The sequence below is a fragment of the Poeciliopsis prolifica genome, unplaced genomic scaffold, assembly GCF_027474105.1.
Source record: "Poeciliopsis prolifica strain line A6 unplaced genomic scaffold, Auburn_PproV2 SCAFFOLD055, whole genome shotgun sequence".
Lineage (NCBI taxonomy): Eukaryota > Metazoa > Chordata > Actinopteri > Cyprinodontiformes > Poeciliidae > Poeciliopsis > Poeciliopsis prolifica.
This window is the reverse complement of record NW_026562430.1, coordinates 447,884-466,659: the sequence shown is the minus strand read 5'-3', so window position 1 is coordinate 466,659 and position 18,776 is coordinate 447,884. Positions and strand designations below refer to the sequence as shown.

The following is an 18,776-nucleotide window of genomic DNA, read 5'->3' as shown; positions in this document are numbered from 1 at the left end:
CTACCCAGATATTAAAAGGAGATTCAATCCAGCTGCGTTAGGGCTGTCAGGGGGTGAAAACAAATAAAAACCAGTCCGGTTCCGGATTTGATAAAACCACATGACTGGGAGCGGAGTAAACAAGGTGAGGACTGTATGCAGTGCAGCTGATGATGAGGAAGATGATGGTGTGTGCCCTAACTGCTGGGTGGGAGGCAAACGGAGGCAGACAGCGAATGGCTGACGTCACCCTTTTCTCCAGCTCCTTGTCCCACATGCATCTTTAAAGAGTGGCTCTGCTTCCTGCTGCTACTGCTGCTGCATGCCAATTACAGGAAGAGACAGTGACTCACAGGAAGTGCGCGCGCGGCCGGCCTATGAGGAGCAATACGATGCTGGGTAATGGGTCTGTGATTAATGATGATGGAGAAATGGACAACACACATCTGTTTATGTTTTGGAAAGCAAAATGTTGGTCCGCTCTCATCAGATGGGGTGAAGGCACTGCTGTTAATTATCTGATTGTCAAAGATGGTTTTCTGAAACTTGGGGGTAGGGCGCTATTAAAAAAAAGCACCTGGCTGTTGCTGTTTAACATGTGGAACACGTTGCTGCGTGTCCTCAAAGCACCTCTGATCGGATCCAGCAGTAAATGACTGCCAGCTGTGTGAGTGAGGCCGGGGCGCTGCCACCTTCTCTGAAATTTCCAGGTTTAGAAATGGGGCTGCACGTGCTTCACCCCGGCGGTCGGAGCTGTTCGTCTTTCAGGAGAGCCGACTTTTGATCAGAGGCCATCGTTTAGATTCTCTGGTTCTTTTTTCCCTGGAACAGTTTTCCCAAGATTCATCTCTCGCTTTAACCTTACATTCAGGAAAGAAGCGTAATGAGTGAATCTAAAATCGATTGAGCTTATCTATCGACTGACAACTAATTGAGAAGCTCCCATTAAAAAAGAGAAAACTGGAACCTTTGAAGTTACTGAATATTACATTAAAACTTACTATTGTGAGTGTAATAACTCACAATAGCCCTCAAAAATCAACCTTATTTATTAGCGTAATATTTCTTTCCACCATGTTAGAACTTTTCTGTTTTGTCTGCCGCTTTTCTATCAGTTCGTCCTCATTTGTAGCACACAAGTAAGCTCTATTAAGGTGAAAGAGTGTGTGGAGTGCTTAAATTTAAAAACAGAACCGCATAATGTGCAGTTTGCATTTCTCATCCCCATTCTCATATCTCCCCGCCATCTTTGTTTCTGTTTCAACTGCCTCTGCTTAAAGATGATCAGTGGAAGAAGGTGGAAGCGGACATGATTAGTCAATCGATTGGAACAAATTTTAATCTAATAATTCTATTTTATCATAAGTGGAACCAGATATTTAGATACGATGTATAGAAATATCTTGTTTCAACTATGACTACTACTAAAAGCGAGCCGCAGGAATGTTTCCGTGCGTGTTCGCTTGAATGTCTGCGTTTGCGTCACACACAAGCGGTACAGATGATGTCCCAGCTGCGGATGGAGAGGCCTTACCGTTTCAGACAACAAGAAAACTAGAAAATAAAACATGCAAAACAAAACCAGGAAGTGGTGCAACATAACACAAGTACTACTTGCAAATGTGGGAGCTCTGAAGAAGTGCTTTTTATTAGGATCGTGCCATGGACTTTAAAAGAAATGCTACTCAGGTAGCGTCCCTCTGCTTTACACTGTGTGGAAAACACCCACTCACCAGCTTTCACCCTGTGCAGCCACATGGATGACTGGAGGATGGCTAAAGCTGCAGGTTTTGTTGCAGCTCACTATCAGGAGGCAGTACTTATTCAGAGCTCCGGGGACTGATGAAAGAAAGCTTTAAAAGGAGCAAACCTGATTGGCTGGTGCTGTTGCTGCGTAGGGGACACTTGTGGCAGGAGTTGTTGCTGCAGAGACAGTAGCAGGCGTAGCACTGTACATCATTGGGACTTTGTTTTTGAGGAGGAAGGGAGAGGAAGGAGGGGAGGGTGTGGAAGGAAGGGGTAGCAATGAACAGGTAGGTGGAGCATTATGGCAACCATGGGAACAGTCGTGGCGTGTGTCGACGGCAGCGTTTTGTCGGTGGCGGATGTGGTGAGAGAGAGAGAAAGAGCCAGCGAGCCATCGTTAGGGTTACACCAGCAGATGGCATGCAACCAATGCAAAGCCAGGAGGACAGAAAGAAAGAGAGGAAGAAAATGACAGCAAGGGAGGATAAAAAAAACGAACAAAAACAAAAAAGAAAACAAGAGGAGAGAAGCTGATTACAATCACAAGTAAGGAAATTTATATGGAAAAATCAGCTTTATGTCTTTCCCAGAGAAGTCAACAACAAGACACATATTTTGATCCAAATTTAAACCATTTGGCCTGACTAAGTGAACAGCAGGGAGACGCCACACGGCTGCTGCCAAGAATATGCAATTCTGTCAAAACATGGTAAAACTTTTTATTTACAGTCAGCACCTTGCAATTAATATTCACGCCCCTTCAACTTTTTCACATTTTATCACATTCCAACAACAAATTGGGATCTAATGCTAGACCAGCCCACAGCAGGGCTTTACTGCGATACTGGATACTTTTGCAAGGTGCTGTAACTCCACTTTGATGGCTGTGTTTCCAGTTCTGTGGAATTTCTCTGGGAAACTGATTTCAATTTCCTGGTTAACACGGCACGGCCAAACGGAAGCCATATTAGAGCTCAGGAGTCAGCACTTTAATCATGAACAAAAACAGTCAAAAATAACAAGTCAGTCTGGAGCAAAGAGCTTGGAGCTGCAGCTCCTTCAGGTGATGTAAACTTAGCTTCAATAAATATCCATAAATGTTCCAGAAAATATCTTGAGGAACTTTTTTGCCTCACCTGTAAGGGCTGCAGACATCCCCCCTTAGATCAGCCTAAATGCATATGTGTGTGTGTGTGTGTGTATGTGTGTGTGTGAGAGAGAGAGAGAAAGAGAGCAGCGTCAGGACCTACCAAGACTGCTAGCAGGGGTCATGCACAACACTGACCCTGTTGTGTTTATGCAAAGAAAGACAGAGAGAGAAGGGAAGAAATGGGTTAATTGAGGAGGAGGAGGAGAACAACAGTTAGACAAGACAAAAACAAAAAGCATCAGTCAGCTCAGATGGTACCGTAACAGCCGTGATGCCAGCTAATAATGGAAGCAGTCAACAAAAGCAAGCGGTGGCATTCTTTGCACGGAGCTCTGCATTAGTGGGCGGAACTGCAGCTAAACCCGGGCTGGAGGACACAGGAGCGGCATGGAGTTTAACATCTGGCAAGGCGCTATGAACGTGTGCAAAGTTCACTTAGGTTCAGCTTGTTCTGCTTTCCTGTTTCTGCAGTAATTAACAGTAAAGTTTGCAGGACCCCCTTGGCAACTGAACACTGCGACTGAGTCGGCTTGCTTAACCGAGGGGCGTGTTGTCTAAATGCAATGCGGAGATGGAAACTTCAGGTCAACCGAGAGGAAGGAAAAGTAAAACTAAATGAGTGAACAAACGGCAGCATCATGCAGAGTAAAAAGAGCAGCTTTCCGTCCAGTTCCAGATTAAACTGAGATAGTTTTCACCAGAACTTTTCACACCTTTTCAGATTTTCTGAGTTTTTTTTTTTGTAGATTTTGGACAAACCCAACCTATATGAAAGCTTTGAGATTTATAGTTGCAATGAATTAAGAACCCCTAAGGATCTTAAAATTATAAGATCCCTCGAGATTAAATTATGTATACTGCTTTGCAAAAAACATTTTTTTTTACATTCTGTGGTGTTACAGCTCCATACTTCAACATGTCGTAATGGAGAGTTAATGTAATAGACCAACACATTGTGGAAAACCTCAACTAATTGAAAAAAAATTACAACAAAATGGAGCCTAAAACATGGCACTTATCCTGTTTTATAGACAGGAAGTGGATCGGAGCTGCTGTAAACGACAACAGACTTCCTTTGCAGCTGTAAAGCCACAAAGGATTAATATGATCGCTAAGACCCGTCTGCAGCTGTATGCCACGTGCGTGAAGTGGACGATCTTACCTGTGGGAAAGAAAGCAGGCTGCTGGAGCTGTGCGTTGGCCAGCGCCTGGTGGTAGTGCAAAACACTGGGGTTGAACAGAGAGCTGGCTCCGTTGCTCTTCTCAAGCGCTGGTCTCTTTGGTAGCGGCTGGAGGACGCCGTGGGGGAACGCCTTGACACACACGCAAACAGAAGCACAGATTTGAGCTTCACACTCACTCACATCGACACTAGAATTATTGCAAAGTGTTATTTTCTCTATGCACGGCACAAAAAAAAACAGAAAAGTACGGCAAGAAATGGAAACACAAAATAGAAAGCTGGAATTATTTTAGCTTTACGTTCATTACTACAAAACCACAATCTAGAAATACCACAGGTAAGGTCTACACATTAAAAAAGTGTCTTACTGGGTTTCACAACAACAAAAGAGCCAAATTAAATTCTGTGAGTGGCTACAAGTACAATTAAAGAAGCTACATGCAAAGCAAAAGGTGAAAGGTCCAAGTACCAGGTCTACAGTTGCCTCGAGGGGTCGCTTCATTGCTTTGGCAGTCGACTGAGTCTTTAATTAGCAGGCAGCGAGCACATGATGGCAGTGGGCCAATGGGATTCAAGCGTATTAACATACAGGTAACAGCAAGCAGAGGTGCATCATGGGGGACAGCATTGCATTGTGGATAGGTGAGAAGGAAAAAAAACAAAAACAAAAATAATCTGAATGCCAGTATACCACATACAAAACAATAGGCATGCACATAAACAAAAAAATTGCTTTCATTTAACTGTAAAGAAACATAGCTACTATATTAATTAGTACAAAAGCAAAAATAAGAAAAAAAAGCAAAAAAAGGCAGCTATAATATTAGATCCTAAGATGTACTCCAACGACTAACACAGCTGTTTATCTATTTGATGTCGACGCATGGGCAAATTTTAGATAAGAGATTAGCACAATTGTAGCAGTTCTGACCAAAACGGGGGAAAGAAAAAAAAAAAACAGCTTAACGTTTGGAAAAAAGTGACACAAGTTGGAGTTTAGTAACAGAATGTGGAGCTCTGTTTATTCCAAATGCTTAAGTGCGGTAAAAATTTAGACATTAATATGAATAAATGCTAAATTACCTGAGTGCTGCGCAACCCCTCCTCCCCCCCAAAAAAACAAAAAACACATGAATATGACTGTCCATGCACAAGCCTCTTGCTTGATGTATGTGGATTTTTTTTTTCCTCACTTGTGCAAATGTTTCGTTTCTTGTCGTTAACAAACAATGCATTGCTGATGCGCTGCGGTGTTAACAGACTTAAAAACACTGGTTAGTTCAAATGAAAGATGGTATATCAATTAAAAAGTGACATGAAAAGCAAAGATGGCTGCGCTTGACTTGCAATGAGGAAGGAGATCACAGCATGGCAAACAACACAACGTGGCACAGCAAAAAAACAAAACAAAACAAAAAAAAAAAAACGACTCACTGCAACTGCATTGGCCAAAGCGCAATATTGTCTACTGGACACGTTTGGGAGTTAGAGGTACTGATCATTCCCTATTTTTAGTGGCGCATCTGCGCAGGTTTAATGGATCTGCTGCGATAAAAGTGCCGCAGCTCAGGTGGAGGAGGGCTCAAAGACAATTGGATTAAAGATGCTGACTCGACAACTTGTCCTGAGGTTAACCCTCTTCACCTCTAGCGCAGATCGGAACAGCTGAAGGTAGTTTGGGAATTGGGTCATAAAGATGATAAAGTGAAGGACTGTATACTGTAAATGCAAAGAAGGGAGAACAGAAACACTTTTTTTTTGAACTTCAGCATGTTTTATGTGATCAAAGTGGAAGAAAAGCGACAATTTCCATGGTTTCTTTAGAATTAAAAAAAAATAATAAAAAAACGGAGGATTTCAATTATATTCTGCCTTTCAGAGTCAATACTTTATGGAGCCTCCATCAATCAAGCACATCTAGAGACTGAAATAATTCCAGATTTTAATTTGCATTGAAAAAAAATGTACTGATGATCTGATGTTCTTCCGCCGAGAAGTCGAACCTCCAGTCTCGTCACAAACAACCTCCACAGCACGATGCTGCCACTAACGTTTTTTTCTAGTCACACTATGGCGCCATGCAAGGGTCATTGTAGGTAGAAAAAAAGGAGGTGTAAATTTCTGACAAAAACCTAAAAACTTAAACCTAAAAAAGCTTCAAAAGTCAAAAATGTGCCTGGAAAAAAGACACAAATTTTGGGATTTTTATCAAAATTATTCCAGAAAACAACTAGAAATTTCAGAATTTGAAAGTGAAAAATGTTTACATTCTGAAAATTTCTAAACGTTGAACATGTTCAAGCCTTTTTTTTCTACATAATTTCTGAGATTAATGTCAAAATTTCAGAAATCTAATGCTTTTTCCACCTACTATGGCCCTAATTCGGTAATAGTACACACCATGTATCACTTTTCTTCTACTGTAAAATGAGCGAGTTAATGTAAAGGGTTTACAGAAGTGTTTAAATACGGTTTTCTGTCTTCTACCAGCTTGTAAAGGAAAGAGAAGGACAGCAAGCAGAGATGGAGTCAGCCAATGAGAGCTGAAGTGTGCGCAAGGCTTTATAAAGCATGCCCATGCCACGAAGGAAAAAAAATTAGTCAGTCAGCACACTGGCGCAGTGCAAGGTGTGCAGGTGCAGCAGCCAGTGGACCAATCGAAAGAAGCTACTCAATGCCTTGGGGATGGCGAGGAACAGACAAAACTGTTCGAGCTCAAGAGTTTTAACATCTTCCACCCCCTTCTCCCCCAATCGGCGGCGGATGACTCAACCTAACGGAGGGTAAAACTCCCACCACGTCATGCTACATCCACCCCTGATTCAATTTGCAACCGATCTGCAGAGAGCCGCACTTATCACCGAGAGCAGCAAAGTGGGATGGAGGGGGTTGAGCCGACGCATTGTCTCCGTGTGAACCAAGGGCATTGGGAAATAAAAGGAGGCTGCAGTGAAATAATAACAGATTGTTCTTGCGGCGTCAACGCTGATCTGTTTAGGTCTCGCTAAACCCTGTTTGTCGCATCCAGCAGCCCCTCTTCAGGATGACTATTGTTGGTGAATTGTTCTCCAGAGTCCACTAGAATCAATCAGCAGAGGACGGTAATAAAGCAGGGCTCCACATTGCATGTTGAGGGGGATCTGTTATAGTAAGCGAGAGGTGTTTGGAATCTTTCTAAGCCGAGATTATTTGTAATGGAGATTATTCGCAATTCAAATGGTGAAAACGTTCAGAAAAGCAAACAATTTTTACAGTGCATCACAAAAAGTTATAAAGCTAGAAAAGAAGACCTAAGCGTATTGACTGAAAGCATCACTAAAAAGATAAAAGTGTGCATTTCCTGCTCTGCCTGAGATAAAAGTGGGTGGCCAGCAGGGCGGCGCTCTCACCATGGCTGCAGCCGTGGCTGCAGCTTGTGTGGCCACAGCCGTCTGGTTAGCCTGGTGCTGGGCCGCCTTGATCTTGGCCTGCAGGTGGGCTGGGGGGTGGAAGTACTTGCACTTCTCGCGGGAGCAGCGGCTCTTGATGTAGTCCATGCACACGGTGACCGTGTTGTCACTGGTGTCGATCATGGGGCTGTCGCTCGGGTGGGCGAAGCGGCAGTCTGTCTCGCCGCGGGCGCAGTTGCCCCGCTGGAACTCGCGGCAGACCTGGCATTACAGGGAAACGAAAACAAGACGATTATAAGTCCCTGTTACCATCATTTTTAAAATTTATTGCATCGAATTTTAAACTGTTGCATTTTTAAACCATTTTTCTGCTTCCGTAATCAATTCCACTTTTTCAGGTTAGTCTATTAGCGCCTACGCATGGTGCATTCACTGACCAGAAAAAGATCAGAGTTTTGTGTTTTAAATAATACGATTCCAGTCAGCAGCTTACAAATTGACACCATGGTTGCTAAGAGATATCTTGTGCAAAACGGTTTCTTGTTAAACATTTAAAAAAGTCACAAATGAAACAATCAAAAGCATCAAATGGCATCTAAAATTGAAGCAACTCAGAATCAAAAGTTTTAAAGAGTTCCTTAAATCAAGCAGAACTGCTAAACCTGCTTCAATTATAACACATACGTGAATGTTCTTTCTCCTTAAACATACTCGTATTTACACATAACAAAGTACGCCTTCGTGTTCTGAAGTTGCACACACATGAGCGTGCGGCGTCGGCTTGTGTGTAGGAGTGCACACGTGTCTCAGAGGGATACGGCTTAATTAAAGCCAGCTCCATTCAGTTGCTAAGTGATGGCACTCCTGCTGAAAAACACATATAGGCCCACGCCCACGCGTCACCTTCAGGTCTTAGGTAGATTACTGCTTATCTTGATAAATATGGTGCAGAAAAAGAGAAAGAAAGAAAAAGTCTTAAGTTATTCTCCAGAGTTGTTTGCCAAGAGGGCAGATGGAGACATTCGGAGCTGGTTTCAGCGTCTCAGTTCGACTGCGGCTGTCTAGCAACTACCACTTTGACTTGAGTTAATTCCAGTTCGGATCACTGTGAATTATCATTCCTCGTTTTCACATCGTGGCTCTGAAGGAAGTCAAATTGTTCAAAGAAACGTATGCTCAAGGATGCTGGAGTTTGCACCAACTTAAGCACTAACTCATTTAGCAACAACAAAAGACATTTTGTTCGGGTCACCTCCAGTTTGTCAGCACGCAGGAGTTTCTGGTTGGAGGAGGAACCGGCCGTCACTGACACGGGTGGGCTGCCAGGGACGATGACAGGAGTGCTGGGCAGCATGTCTGTGGGGACCAGGCCCATGCTGTGTGACATCGGGGTCAGGTAAGGCGTGTAGCTCAAGCCTGCACTGGATCCCAGGCCCTGGCTGACCGGAAACGTCTGCTGAAGACCGAGAAAAGATCAGAGGTTTCTCTTTCCTGCGTTCTCGAGTAAAATGCAAGGGGGAGACAGCCGGAACCTGATATTTACTTTGCAGACAAGTAGATCGAATCCTTTGGTTTTTTTGTGAGGTTTTTTCAGTTTGTTTGTTATTGCACTGTCTGACATTAAGCAGGTCAAAAATGATTTCTGTTTGCTAAATGTCAGAATAATGAGCGAGATTTTGCTATTTACTTATATTGATGTCATGGCTTTCCAAGCTTCTCATAGGGTAATTTACAACAACCATGATTTTAAACAAGAACTTTTTTCTTGTTTAAAATCATGGGGGTGGAGGATGGCAATTAATCAGCCAAAATATTCTAAAAAGTAAAAAGTTTAGTCTGATTTAATGTCCTTCAGTAAAACATATCAGGTGCAGCTGTACAGGGCTGTGGTTGAGGAAGAGGAGAGGAAAGGTGGGGGGGATCGATGACGGGTAGAAAGACGGCAGGGGTAAAGGAGAGGGGTATGTTTCAAAGAGGACAAAGTAAGAACGGAAAGTGAGAAAAAAGGTTGCTTTCTTTTGTTCAACCTCTGTGCATCCTGGAAAGATTTTGCTGAGCAGACATGTTCTGCTTTAGTCACGCCTGGGTGTACACAGATGCAGTTGAACACATCCACACCTGGCAGAGCAGCTCCCAGTTTTAAAGCAACAATATTTCTAATGGCTTTTGAGCCTGAAAGCACTCAATGCACTGACCACGGGCTGCATGGTTGTTCCGGGGATCATGAACTGCATCTGCTGAGCCAACATGGCGGCCGCCGTCTTCTGCTGGATCAGGTTGTTCCGGCCATTGATCTCCAGCTGGGTCTTCAGGTGAGCCGGCGGGTGGAGGTATTTGCAGTTCTCTCGCGTGCAGCGTCCCTGAGAACGAAGCAAAACAGCAAGAAAAGTTGGACAAATTTTCAAAACAGAACCTAAAGCGTTACGCAAAAGCCGGTAACATAAATATTTATACCGAACGTGAAAAGATCACAATAGCAACTTTGTGTTAAGCCTATGGAACAGAAGCTTCTAGTGTCTGTAAAGAAGGTTTTTTTTTCTCATTTTAAAAGATAAAAAAATAAAAATAAAAAAAACTGTGTTTGATTTGCCAGCTTGTTATTTCTGCTCGGTGTTGGTCGCACTTTCATCACAAACTCGCCGCCCACCAAGTCGTCGGGGCAGGCAGGAAAATTGAGGACAGCAAAGAAGGACAAAGGTTGGAACTCTTGTTCTTGTCGATCTTGGAAACGCATCTGAAAGTCAGACAGAAGTGGTTGCACAAAGGATTAAAATCCTGGTGGACGAACACAATTAGTCTGTCAAAGCAGAGGCCAGTGGCCAACACACAACGATCCACCACCACGAGGAGCTAAATGCAAGAATGAGAGCGGCTGACCTGAGGGAAGATGGAAAGAAACCTGGGTGCAGGCACTCAAGAGTGGACTGATACGGATTAGACACGCGACAGAGAGGGAGAGGACACGACATGGCAGGCATGACACGGCGGGTCTTGGCTAATGTGAAAGAGGGAAAAGGGAAGCGGAGATAAATTAGAATCAGTGTAGCGTGAGGAGATCCGCTGCTCTGTCTAAATACCTCTTAACTCTGTGACACAGAGCAGCCTCAGCACCGTGTCCCAATTAGCAACATCCCCTCTCATCGCAATCCCACTAATTTCCTCTTATGAGGAAATATGACAGGCCTGCCCAGTGTCAACGCTCTGATCAGTAATGACTGACTTTAATTACTCGCGTGCGTGCGTGTGTGTGTCCTGAACGCGTCACACACAAAAGACACAAAAGAAGTTCTCAAATTTATTTATGTACCTGATGATCACTAAGAAGGACTTTGTTTTCGTGCCACATTTAGATTTAGGCCTAGGCTTTGACTAGGCCATAAATAAACTATGATACAAACATTCATCATCTGCCTTTGCAATCCATCTCGGCCCTTGTTCCAGCAGAATCAAATGTATTTGGCTCCATGTATGTTATAGATCTAGATAACAGAAATTTTTATAAAAAAATTTTTCCATGTTGAGAAAATTTGTTTTAATTTTTAAATTGAAGATCCTTTGTTTTTCTATTTTCCGGCTCTATTCCAGTTGAAATTCAGCTTCCAATTCTATATTTAGTTGTTAAAACAAAGAAAAACATAAAAAAAAACTTGAGAAATACGCTTTATTCAATGAAACAATGTTATTTATGCAAAAATGGCGTCAAGACAGAAACGTGTATAGATAGAGAAGAAAAACGAAAATTATGACAAAACAAATGTTCATGCTACTGTTTTTAAAAAATATTTTATTCATCCCATAGGGAAATTAAATGTCATGAAGGCAGGAAGTACTCCAGTAGCTGTCAGTCTTCCAGTTAATCTGAAGACGCCTCTGAATGACTTTTGCAGCCTTTTCCTTCAGGATGTCACGATTGGCAACCTGATTTTCCATTCAACAAATAGAGTCCAAATCTAAGTAAAGAGACGGCTCTAGTCAAGTCATACTAATCAGGGGTATATTAAAATGCAAATCACAGTTCCATGGGACAACTCCAACTAGCATTACAAATGCATCCCATGGAAATGAACAGAAGAATAATATGGATTATTTCTGTTCACATTTGGTAGCTCAGAAATGCTGTGACAGGGATTTGGTGCTGATGCTCAACCTGCTCCAAAGCTTTGTTCTTCCTCTACGATACGTGGGCAGACAAACAGAAAAAATACTTTTAATCAAGCACGGCTCTAGGTATAATCCTTTCGCAGTGCAAACAGCCGACCCTCTCCAAGTCTCATTGAGGAGAGAAGTAATAAAAACGGCCTTTCTTGTGCTGCAGGAGCGATATTAAACGCAACCCGCAGAGCCTCAAACACCGTCGGCGATGTTACAGTAGCTTTTCACTTAAAAGGGCTGAACGTTAATGTTTCTACACCTGTGTGACCTATGAACTCTGTTGTAATGATGCTGAGGTAGCCTCAACGACCCAATTTAAGAGCTGCAAGTGAGCCACCGATACGCCCGCACTCCTCCTTCATGCTTCACACACAAACACACAGAATCACACCTTCCCACACACGCATACTAAATCACTAGCAAGTCTCACACACACATACTCATAGGCATGTGTGTGCACAGAAATCCGGAGCGTCTGCTCAGACTTCTTCAAAACAGAGGAATAAAGTCGCCCGTCTAACCTGGCAACTGAAATCAAAAAGTAAAGTAATAATTGGAGCCTTGTGATTTGCACCATGAAATGATGCGGCGGCCTCGTGCATCAGTGGGCACCAGAAAGAAAGCGTAGGCTGGTGCGAGTGTGTGTGGGGGGGAAACCGCGTGGGAGGGTGTGAGAAAGGGAAGCTGGTGCTGAAGCTGCGCTCTGGACATCATCCCAGATCAAGGCTGCGGGGAAGCACGCCGTCGCCATAGCACCCTGCAGAGATCAAAACAAACCCACGACCCTCCTGATGACCTTAGGTAGACTCAGAAGGAAGGCAGCTACTCTTCTCTTTGGCCTGTATTCTGTTCGTTTGTAGCCGGAGAAGGAGAGAGAGATGCGTCATGGAATTGCTCATCATTATTGCCCGTTTGAAGCGACAAACTAAAACTGCGGTGAAGAGACTTGGGAGAGTGGCTGAAATCTCACTAAGTGCAGACTTTTTACCGGAAAACCAACTCGACTTCAACTATGTGGTTTGACAGCCATCTCAAACTGCTCTGGTCTTTGCATAAATTTCTATTGTTCCTTTGTCTCAGGGGCTGCCACTGGACAAATAATCCTAATGTTATATTATGAAAATCAATGTATAGAAAAAGGGTTAAATTTTTTTTAGTTAACTGTGACTGTTTGTAATGTTATGAATCATTTCATAATGTTCTTGAAAAAATAAAACTTTAAAGCTGTTTAACACACTGATCTATCATATGTCAAACATATTTGTCTTTAGATGTAATTAAGTTAAATGTGTAAGAAAAAAAACAATACTGTAAATAAGGAATTTAATTCTCTAATTAAGCCATAATTAGAGAGCGAGCCTATTTGAAGTGAAAAAATTGCCCTAAAACTTTCTATTTTCAAGACATGAAGTATTATTTATGTATTATTACACTATCTGCTGCAGTTATTTTTTTTTCAAAGGATTTTAGTGTACTGCCCAAATAACCTATAACTATAATAACGTATTGCCAGAAAGCGATTATATTATGGGCCCAAAAACCTCATTACATTTTTGGCCAGTTATTATGTTACTGGCTTTAATATGTTTAAAATGGCCCAAATTATTAGGCCATTGGCTGTTACTACATTATTGGTTGCTACAGGGCGTAACTATGTTCAGATGATAAGCCCAAAGCATTTAGATTGGATAATTTCCATAGTTGTTGCTATGGAAATTTATGATCACAAGATGTAACATAGTGGAGATTTTTTTTTTTTAAGTTTTGTAGCATAATTTTCACTGTGCAGACTGGCTGAAATAAGTCTGGATCAAACTTCAAATCGTTTTAAACCTAACTGTAGATTTGAGTTAGTTAGTTAGTTAGTTAGTTAGTTAGTTAGTTAGTGCTATAATCTTTTCCACTTTGACGAGTGTTACTTTATGCTCATACACATATATTCTAATATCCTGAATAAGACAGCAATTTAGAACTTTTTATTAACATTTAAAATGGTTGCAGTTATTTCATGATGAACTGCTACCATTTCATACAGCATAAACAAAAGAAAAGTGAAGAAAATCTAGGTTATGCAGGCACAGATAAAAGTGGAAACTCAAATTCTAATCTACAAAGCTCATAAAAAAACTAAAAGGCTATATTAAAAACCGCCATAAATCCATTCAGGGTGCGCTCTGGCTTCAAGCAGCTGTTTATGACAAGAATGGTTGAGAACGCCTCAGCGGTTCACGCAGCCGCCTTAGGTGTAGCCATAGCTACAAGGTGAAATTGCACCTTTTACCGAGGGGCTGCTCACGCGGCTGCTTATTATCGTAGGCATTACGGTGTCTCCCACGTGTACGGACGCAATGATCCATGTTTGGGATGGGATAATAACTGCTGTGATTTAGATTGGATAATCACCACCTTGCATGGCAGGGAGAAACAAACGTCAAGGAGGGAGTGATCATCAGAGCTAAACGATCAGGTGCTTCCTGACAGGGAAAGCTGCTCACAACATCGAGCTCAGTTATCATTTAGAAAATCAACTCATACACGTAATTTTGCTTATTTTTAGAACTTAAGTAAGTTACTTGTTCAATCTTTAAAGGTGGAATAAAATCTGGCTGGTCCTTCACTAGTGTGTTCAAACTCTTAATAACCAGAATTTGCTTTAATATACAATGACAGATCTTTGTTGTAGGCTACTGCAGCGATTTAGATTTCGCCAATGCACAGATGGGGACACAGAAAAGAAAACAAACAAGGCAAACATTTAGCATAGCAAACATGCTGCTTCTTCCCCCTGTGATGGAGGGAAGAAGGGGACATTATATCTGCTCAAACATGACATAGAAATCACAGGATTTAGCTGAATGCACTGTGATGTATTTTAGCTCCAGCAGGGAGAAAAGCGGAAGGGAATGAATGACGGTGCCACCACCATGTTTCCATGCGGAGGAGCCGTATTCAGAGTGTTAGTTTCCAAAACACAAAAGGCTCATCTGACGAGCGCACCTGGTCAGTTATGTCTTTCCATAGTTAAAAAATGTTTATCTCCAAGTAAACATGCTCAGACAGCCATTTTCAAGATATCAGCAGGTTTCAGCAAGACATGCTTAAGACTTCATGGGTGTGCAGATGCCCTGGGTCCTGCTGGACTAAAAGAAGCAGAGAAATGTTTTCAGGTTGATTCCATGTCCATCTGCTTGTTTTTCAGTGGGATTCCTCAACAACTACCCAGCTGCATTCAGGGAAGCTTGTTGGAGAGATGGAACACAGCCATATCTCTGGCAAGAAGGCCTTTCCGCGACCCTTGCCATCTCCTTCATCAGTGAATAGTCAGAGCGATGGCCGTTGTGTGTCTGTGGGTGGCGCAGACACAGAGGTCCAGTCTTCCACCCTGCTCTGAAGAATAGCGCTTCAGTTGTGGGCCTCTCCCTTCACCACTGTAACATTTGCATTTTCCTTGCTCAATGGGTGCTTTATTTTAAGGTCTGCCCAAGACAGAAAGAGAGGCCGCTTATAGGCTGCCACCGACCGAGGAGCTGTAAAAGTCCTCGTAAACGTGACTGGGAACGCCTTCGTATTGCACCGCTGTGCTTCTAGTAGGACTTAATAAGAAGACTGGTGTCCTGGTGCGTTTCCAAGATAGATATGCATAAAAGGAGCAATTGCTTTCTTTCCCTCAACACTTCAACCTAAGAAACAATATTGACGCATTACGAAACACCTAGGGAATCTGCAATGTGTGTGTGTGTGTGTGTGCGCGCGCGCGCGTGCGTGCATTTAATTCCACAGTACGCCTTCGGTCTATTCCTTTAGCTTTGCATATCTTAGTCCTGGTGTCTTAACAGTGACGACTTGATCAATGAGTGTTTGTCTGGCATTATTGGCAAGATGCTGTCCAGAAAGGACGATCCCAAAGAGAGAGCTTAGAAACAAGCAGGGTCAGCAATAAAGAGCGAGCCTCTTCCTAGTTAAAGACAGAGTTACGTTTTCTCTAAGGGAACAGTACCTGCAGACAAGAACACACTGAAATCAGACAGAGAGACAGGTTTTTAGGTGGCATTGTGACTGCTGCAGACACACAAGGCCGCGATACCTTTGTGTGCAAACGGAAGGTCTCTGTGAGAAGCTGATGCAAATCTTTCTGACAAGAAACTGTTGAAATGTGTAATCTCCTTCCAGCATAGCTGAAGAACCTCCTGTATTCCTTCCTTCTGAATTTTCTCATATCTCGGTCGTCTCGGTCTACTTCAGTGCCTGTCTCTGTAGTGTGCCATTTATGTCTACCCTGCAGGTCAGTTGCCATGTTAAAAAATAGCACAGAAACCCGTTTCATGGTGTTCTGTTTTGTGCTTGATGTTTTGCTTACAGATGTTTGTATGAGTGGCTATAAATATCCACATTGAAGCTCTTCTAGCGATACAGACAGGAGATCCAGCTTCCAGGTGTTGGTGAATAACATTTACATTTCTCACACAGAAAACGGTTGCTCCTGGATTGAGTATTTTTAGACCTTTTCATCCTGTTTCCAGTTTTGTTCTTAGTATCAGTGTGCAAATCTTATGTCCAAATCTGAACTAAGATGAGGGCTACTTCATGTTTTTCCCACCATTAAATTCCTGGAGTTCTTAAGAGTTACGGCGGCAGTCAGGCTTGAAAAATGGAAGGAAGTAAGAAGGAAGGAAGGAGAAAAGAAAAGAAAGATGGACAGAAATAAATTAACTGTATGTATGAATGGATGGAGGTGCAAATTAAATGAAAGGATAGACGCGCACGAAAGGACACCAATTAAACGGATGTTTGTCCCTGACCATCACTTGTTCTTGATGATCATACCCTCCTCCTGTCCTGGCTCAATTTACTCAAAGACTTTCCACAGACACCAACCGGTGCTTATGGGATGCCCTGTAGCTGCTCACCTGGAAACCACTTTGAAGCAAGCCTCCCATCCATTGGACGCCAGCACTTCTGTGCTCAGAAGACCGAAAAAGGTCCTGGTTAAGTAGTGCAGCCCTGGGTGCACATGGACAGGGATCTCCTTCATCCTCCAAGACAGAGAAAGCCTCCTCTTGAGGATCTTGTTTTGTTTTTGCCTGGCACTAATGGATTGGTTTGAACTAATGGGTCTGTTCAAAGCGCTGCTGCCCCAGGACTGCAGGAAACACTGCAAATCCATTTTGAAATGATAGCCGAAAGCTTTTTGCTTACATTTCGACTGGTAATGGAGATCAAAGATCAATGTTGAGCACTGGGTAAGCGCTAGTCATTTAAATGTAAAAACAAAGCTGCTGTAAAAGCCTAGCACCAGGCTCATTTCAGCTTTAATCATGCCGTACACAGCTATGACTGCCTGACGATGAGACTACACTGCTATTAAAAATAATAAGACAGGACACAAACATAATATCACACAACAGACCCGGTACAAATGAAACTACATTTCCTTTCACCCATATTTAAAGCAGACACACAAGACATTGCATCAGCGGTAATTAAGCGTCTTTGTTTCACCAGTTGTAATCCCACAGATGAAGGAGTGGCACTGCTGCCGACACGCCTGAGATTACCCAAGGATTAAAAAAAAACGGAGACAGAGACAGAAGGGTGAGATTGAGACATGATAAACTATATTGCAATCTTCTTCTTGTCTGTCCTGGATATCTCCATATCTTTCCTCTCTAAAAGCAAACGCCTCACAAGCTGAGGTGTGTACAAAGTATCAGAAGCAACAGAATCTCCACCGTCTTTAACGTTTCACCAGCCGTTTCTTCGATCGCATTGTTTTTCCCCCCAGTTAGTCTGTGTGGTAACATCTCAGAATAGCAGCAGAGAGGAGTGTGCATCAGCTGAAGATCACATGCTTGTGTTATCATCATGCAGCACCGGCTCTTGGAGCTTGTGATCAGCTAACTCAGGTCAGGCACTTATTGAATTCCAAGTGATACTTCAAAGAACTGTGCTATACAGGATGAAAACGGGCTTGAGACTAATATTTTTGCTGAAAGTTTGGTGATTTAACAACCATTTCAGGGTAACGCTTACACTAAGTGCTATGGTTTAGAATTTTGTCCATCAACAGTTTTTCTTTTACTGCAAAACAGAGGGAAAAACATAATTTAGTTGCTAGTTGAGTTACTGCAGGGTATCTGCAGGTTTCAGCAAGTCAAATATAGGACTTTAAAGTCTTTTTTGAATAAAATTTGAAGCTGAAAAAAAATATAAAAACAGGGGATGGTTGGTGCTGGCAGCAGAAGTGAGCCGGTTGCAAAAACAAATATATGCACCAATGATGGACACAAAAAAGGTAGCTAGATGGCTATATATATAAAGTTAAACTTTTTAAGAACTGTGCAGACATCTTGTTAGTGATTTTAACTTAGTGGCAATATTTTTTTTTCCATAGCAATGCAACGCCAGCTCCGAATCCCTGCATTTTTTGAGAGCTGTGGCAGTAATGGCCCCATTGTGAGGCACCTGCTAATCCAGCCGGATGCCGGAGTCCTGCTTCAATTAATCTGATCATCTGTGACCTGCTGAGCCATGAAACCCACCCTCTATTGCTTATTTAATCTCCACATACAAGCAGGCATCAATGCATACAGGGTCACCCTCTATCTGGAATTTTCAGGGTTAGATTACGATACTACAGTGAAATTGTTTATTTTTCTTGGGGTGCCAACAAATTTGCTCGCATCTGAATACTTAAAATGAGATGATCGTCTTACTTTCCCAAACCTTTAGATCTCTTTGCCGCAGCTTTCAGGCAATGTCAAACTGGTGAAAGAGTCCACAGAAGTAGGTTAGATGGTGTTGATGGCCCACTTTGGAAAGAACTGTGTCGCATCCCCCAAGAGGGACGCGGCGCAAAGGTCTCATTTCAACTCCCTCATTTTTACATTTACAAACAGATTTCAAACACTCCTTAATGAACAAAGTTGGAACTAAACAAATCTACTCAAGTGACTAGCAAGCGAACAATTTGGGATAACACAAATGGAGAGGTCTGCGCTACACCTTGATGGCATCGACAGCACGTCTAAGCGTGTTGAAGAGTTGTGTAAATCCATACAACAGATAAAAGAGGATAATGAGATGGAAGGGAGAGAGCAGATCTATTCATCAAAGCCTCTTTCTAACACACTCAGCAGATAGGAGCAGAAATGTTGCATGGCTGCTTACTCTCCAGTTT

At 42.5% G+C, this 18,776-nt stretch overlaps 1 protein-coding gene across 12 annotated transcripts in view; it reads right to left on the bottom strand.

The window, feature by feature from the left end:
- Window positions 1-18,776, bottom strand: part of mbnl2 (muscleblind-like splicing regulator 2) — a 41,205-nt gene that overhangs the window by 5,824 nt on the left and 16,605 nt on the right. For 3 of the 12 annotated variants that reach the window (XM_055059542.1, XM_055059541.1, XM_055059543.1), the window contains exons 3-7: window positions 9,643-9,807; window positions 8,700-8,903; window positions 7,448-7,708; window positions 4,528-4,581; window positions 4,038-4,188 (exon numbers count right to left, since the gene is read on the bottom strand). In XM_055059542.1, the coding sequence (XP_054915517.1) occupies window positions 4,038-4,188; window positions 4,528-4,581; window positions 7,448-7,708; window positions 8,700-8,903; window positions 9,643-9,807 (835 nt within the window). Of the gene's footprint in view, window positions 1-1,849; window positions 1,945-2,975; window positions 3,012-4,037; window positions 4,189-4,527; window positions 4,582-7,447; window positions 7,709-8,699; window positions 8,904-9,642; window positions 9,808-18,776 lie in introns of all 12 variants that reach the window. The other 9 variants (XM_055059537.1, XM_055059538.1, XM_055059545.1 and 6 more) reach the window with 8 other exon arrangements.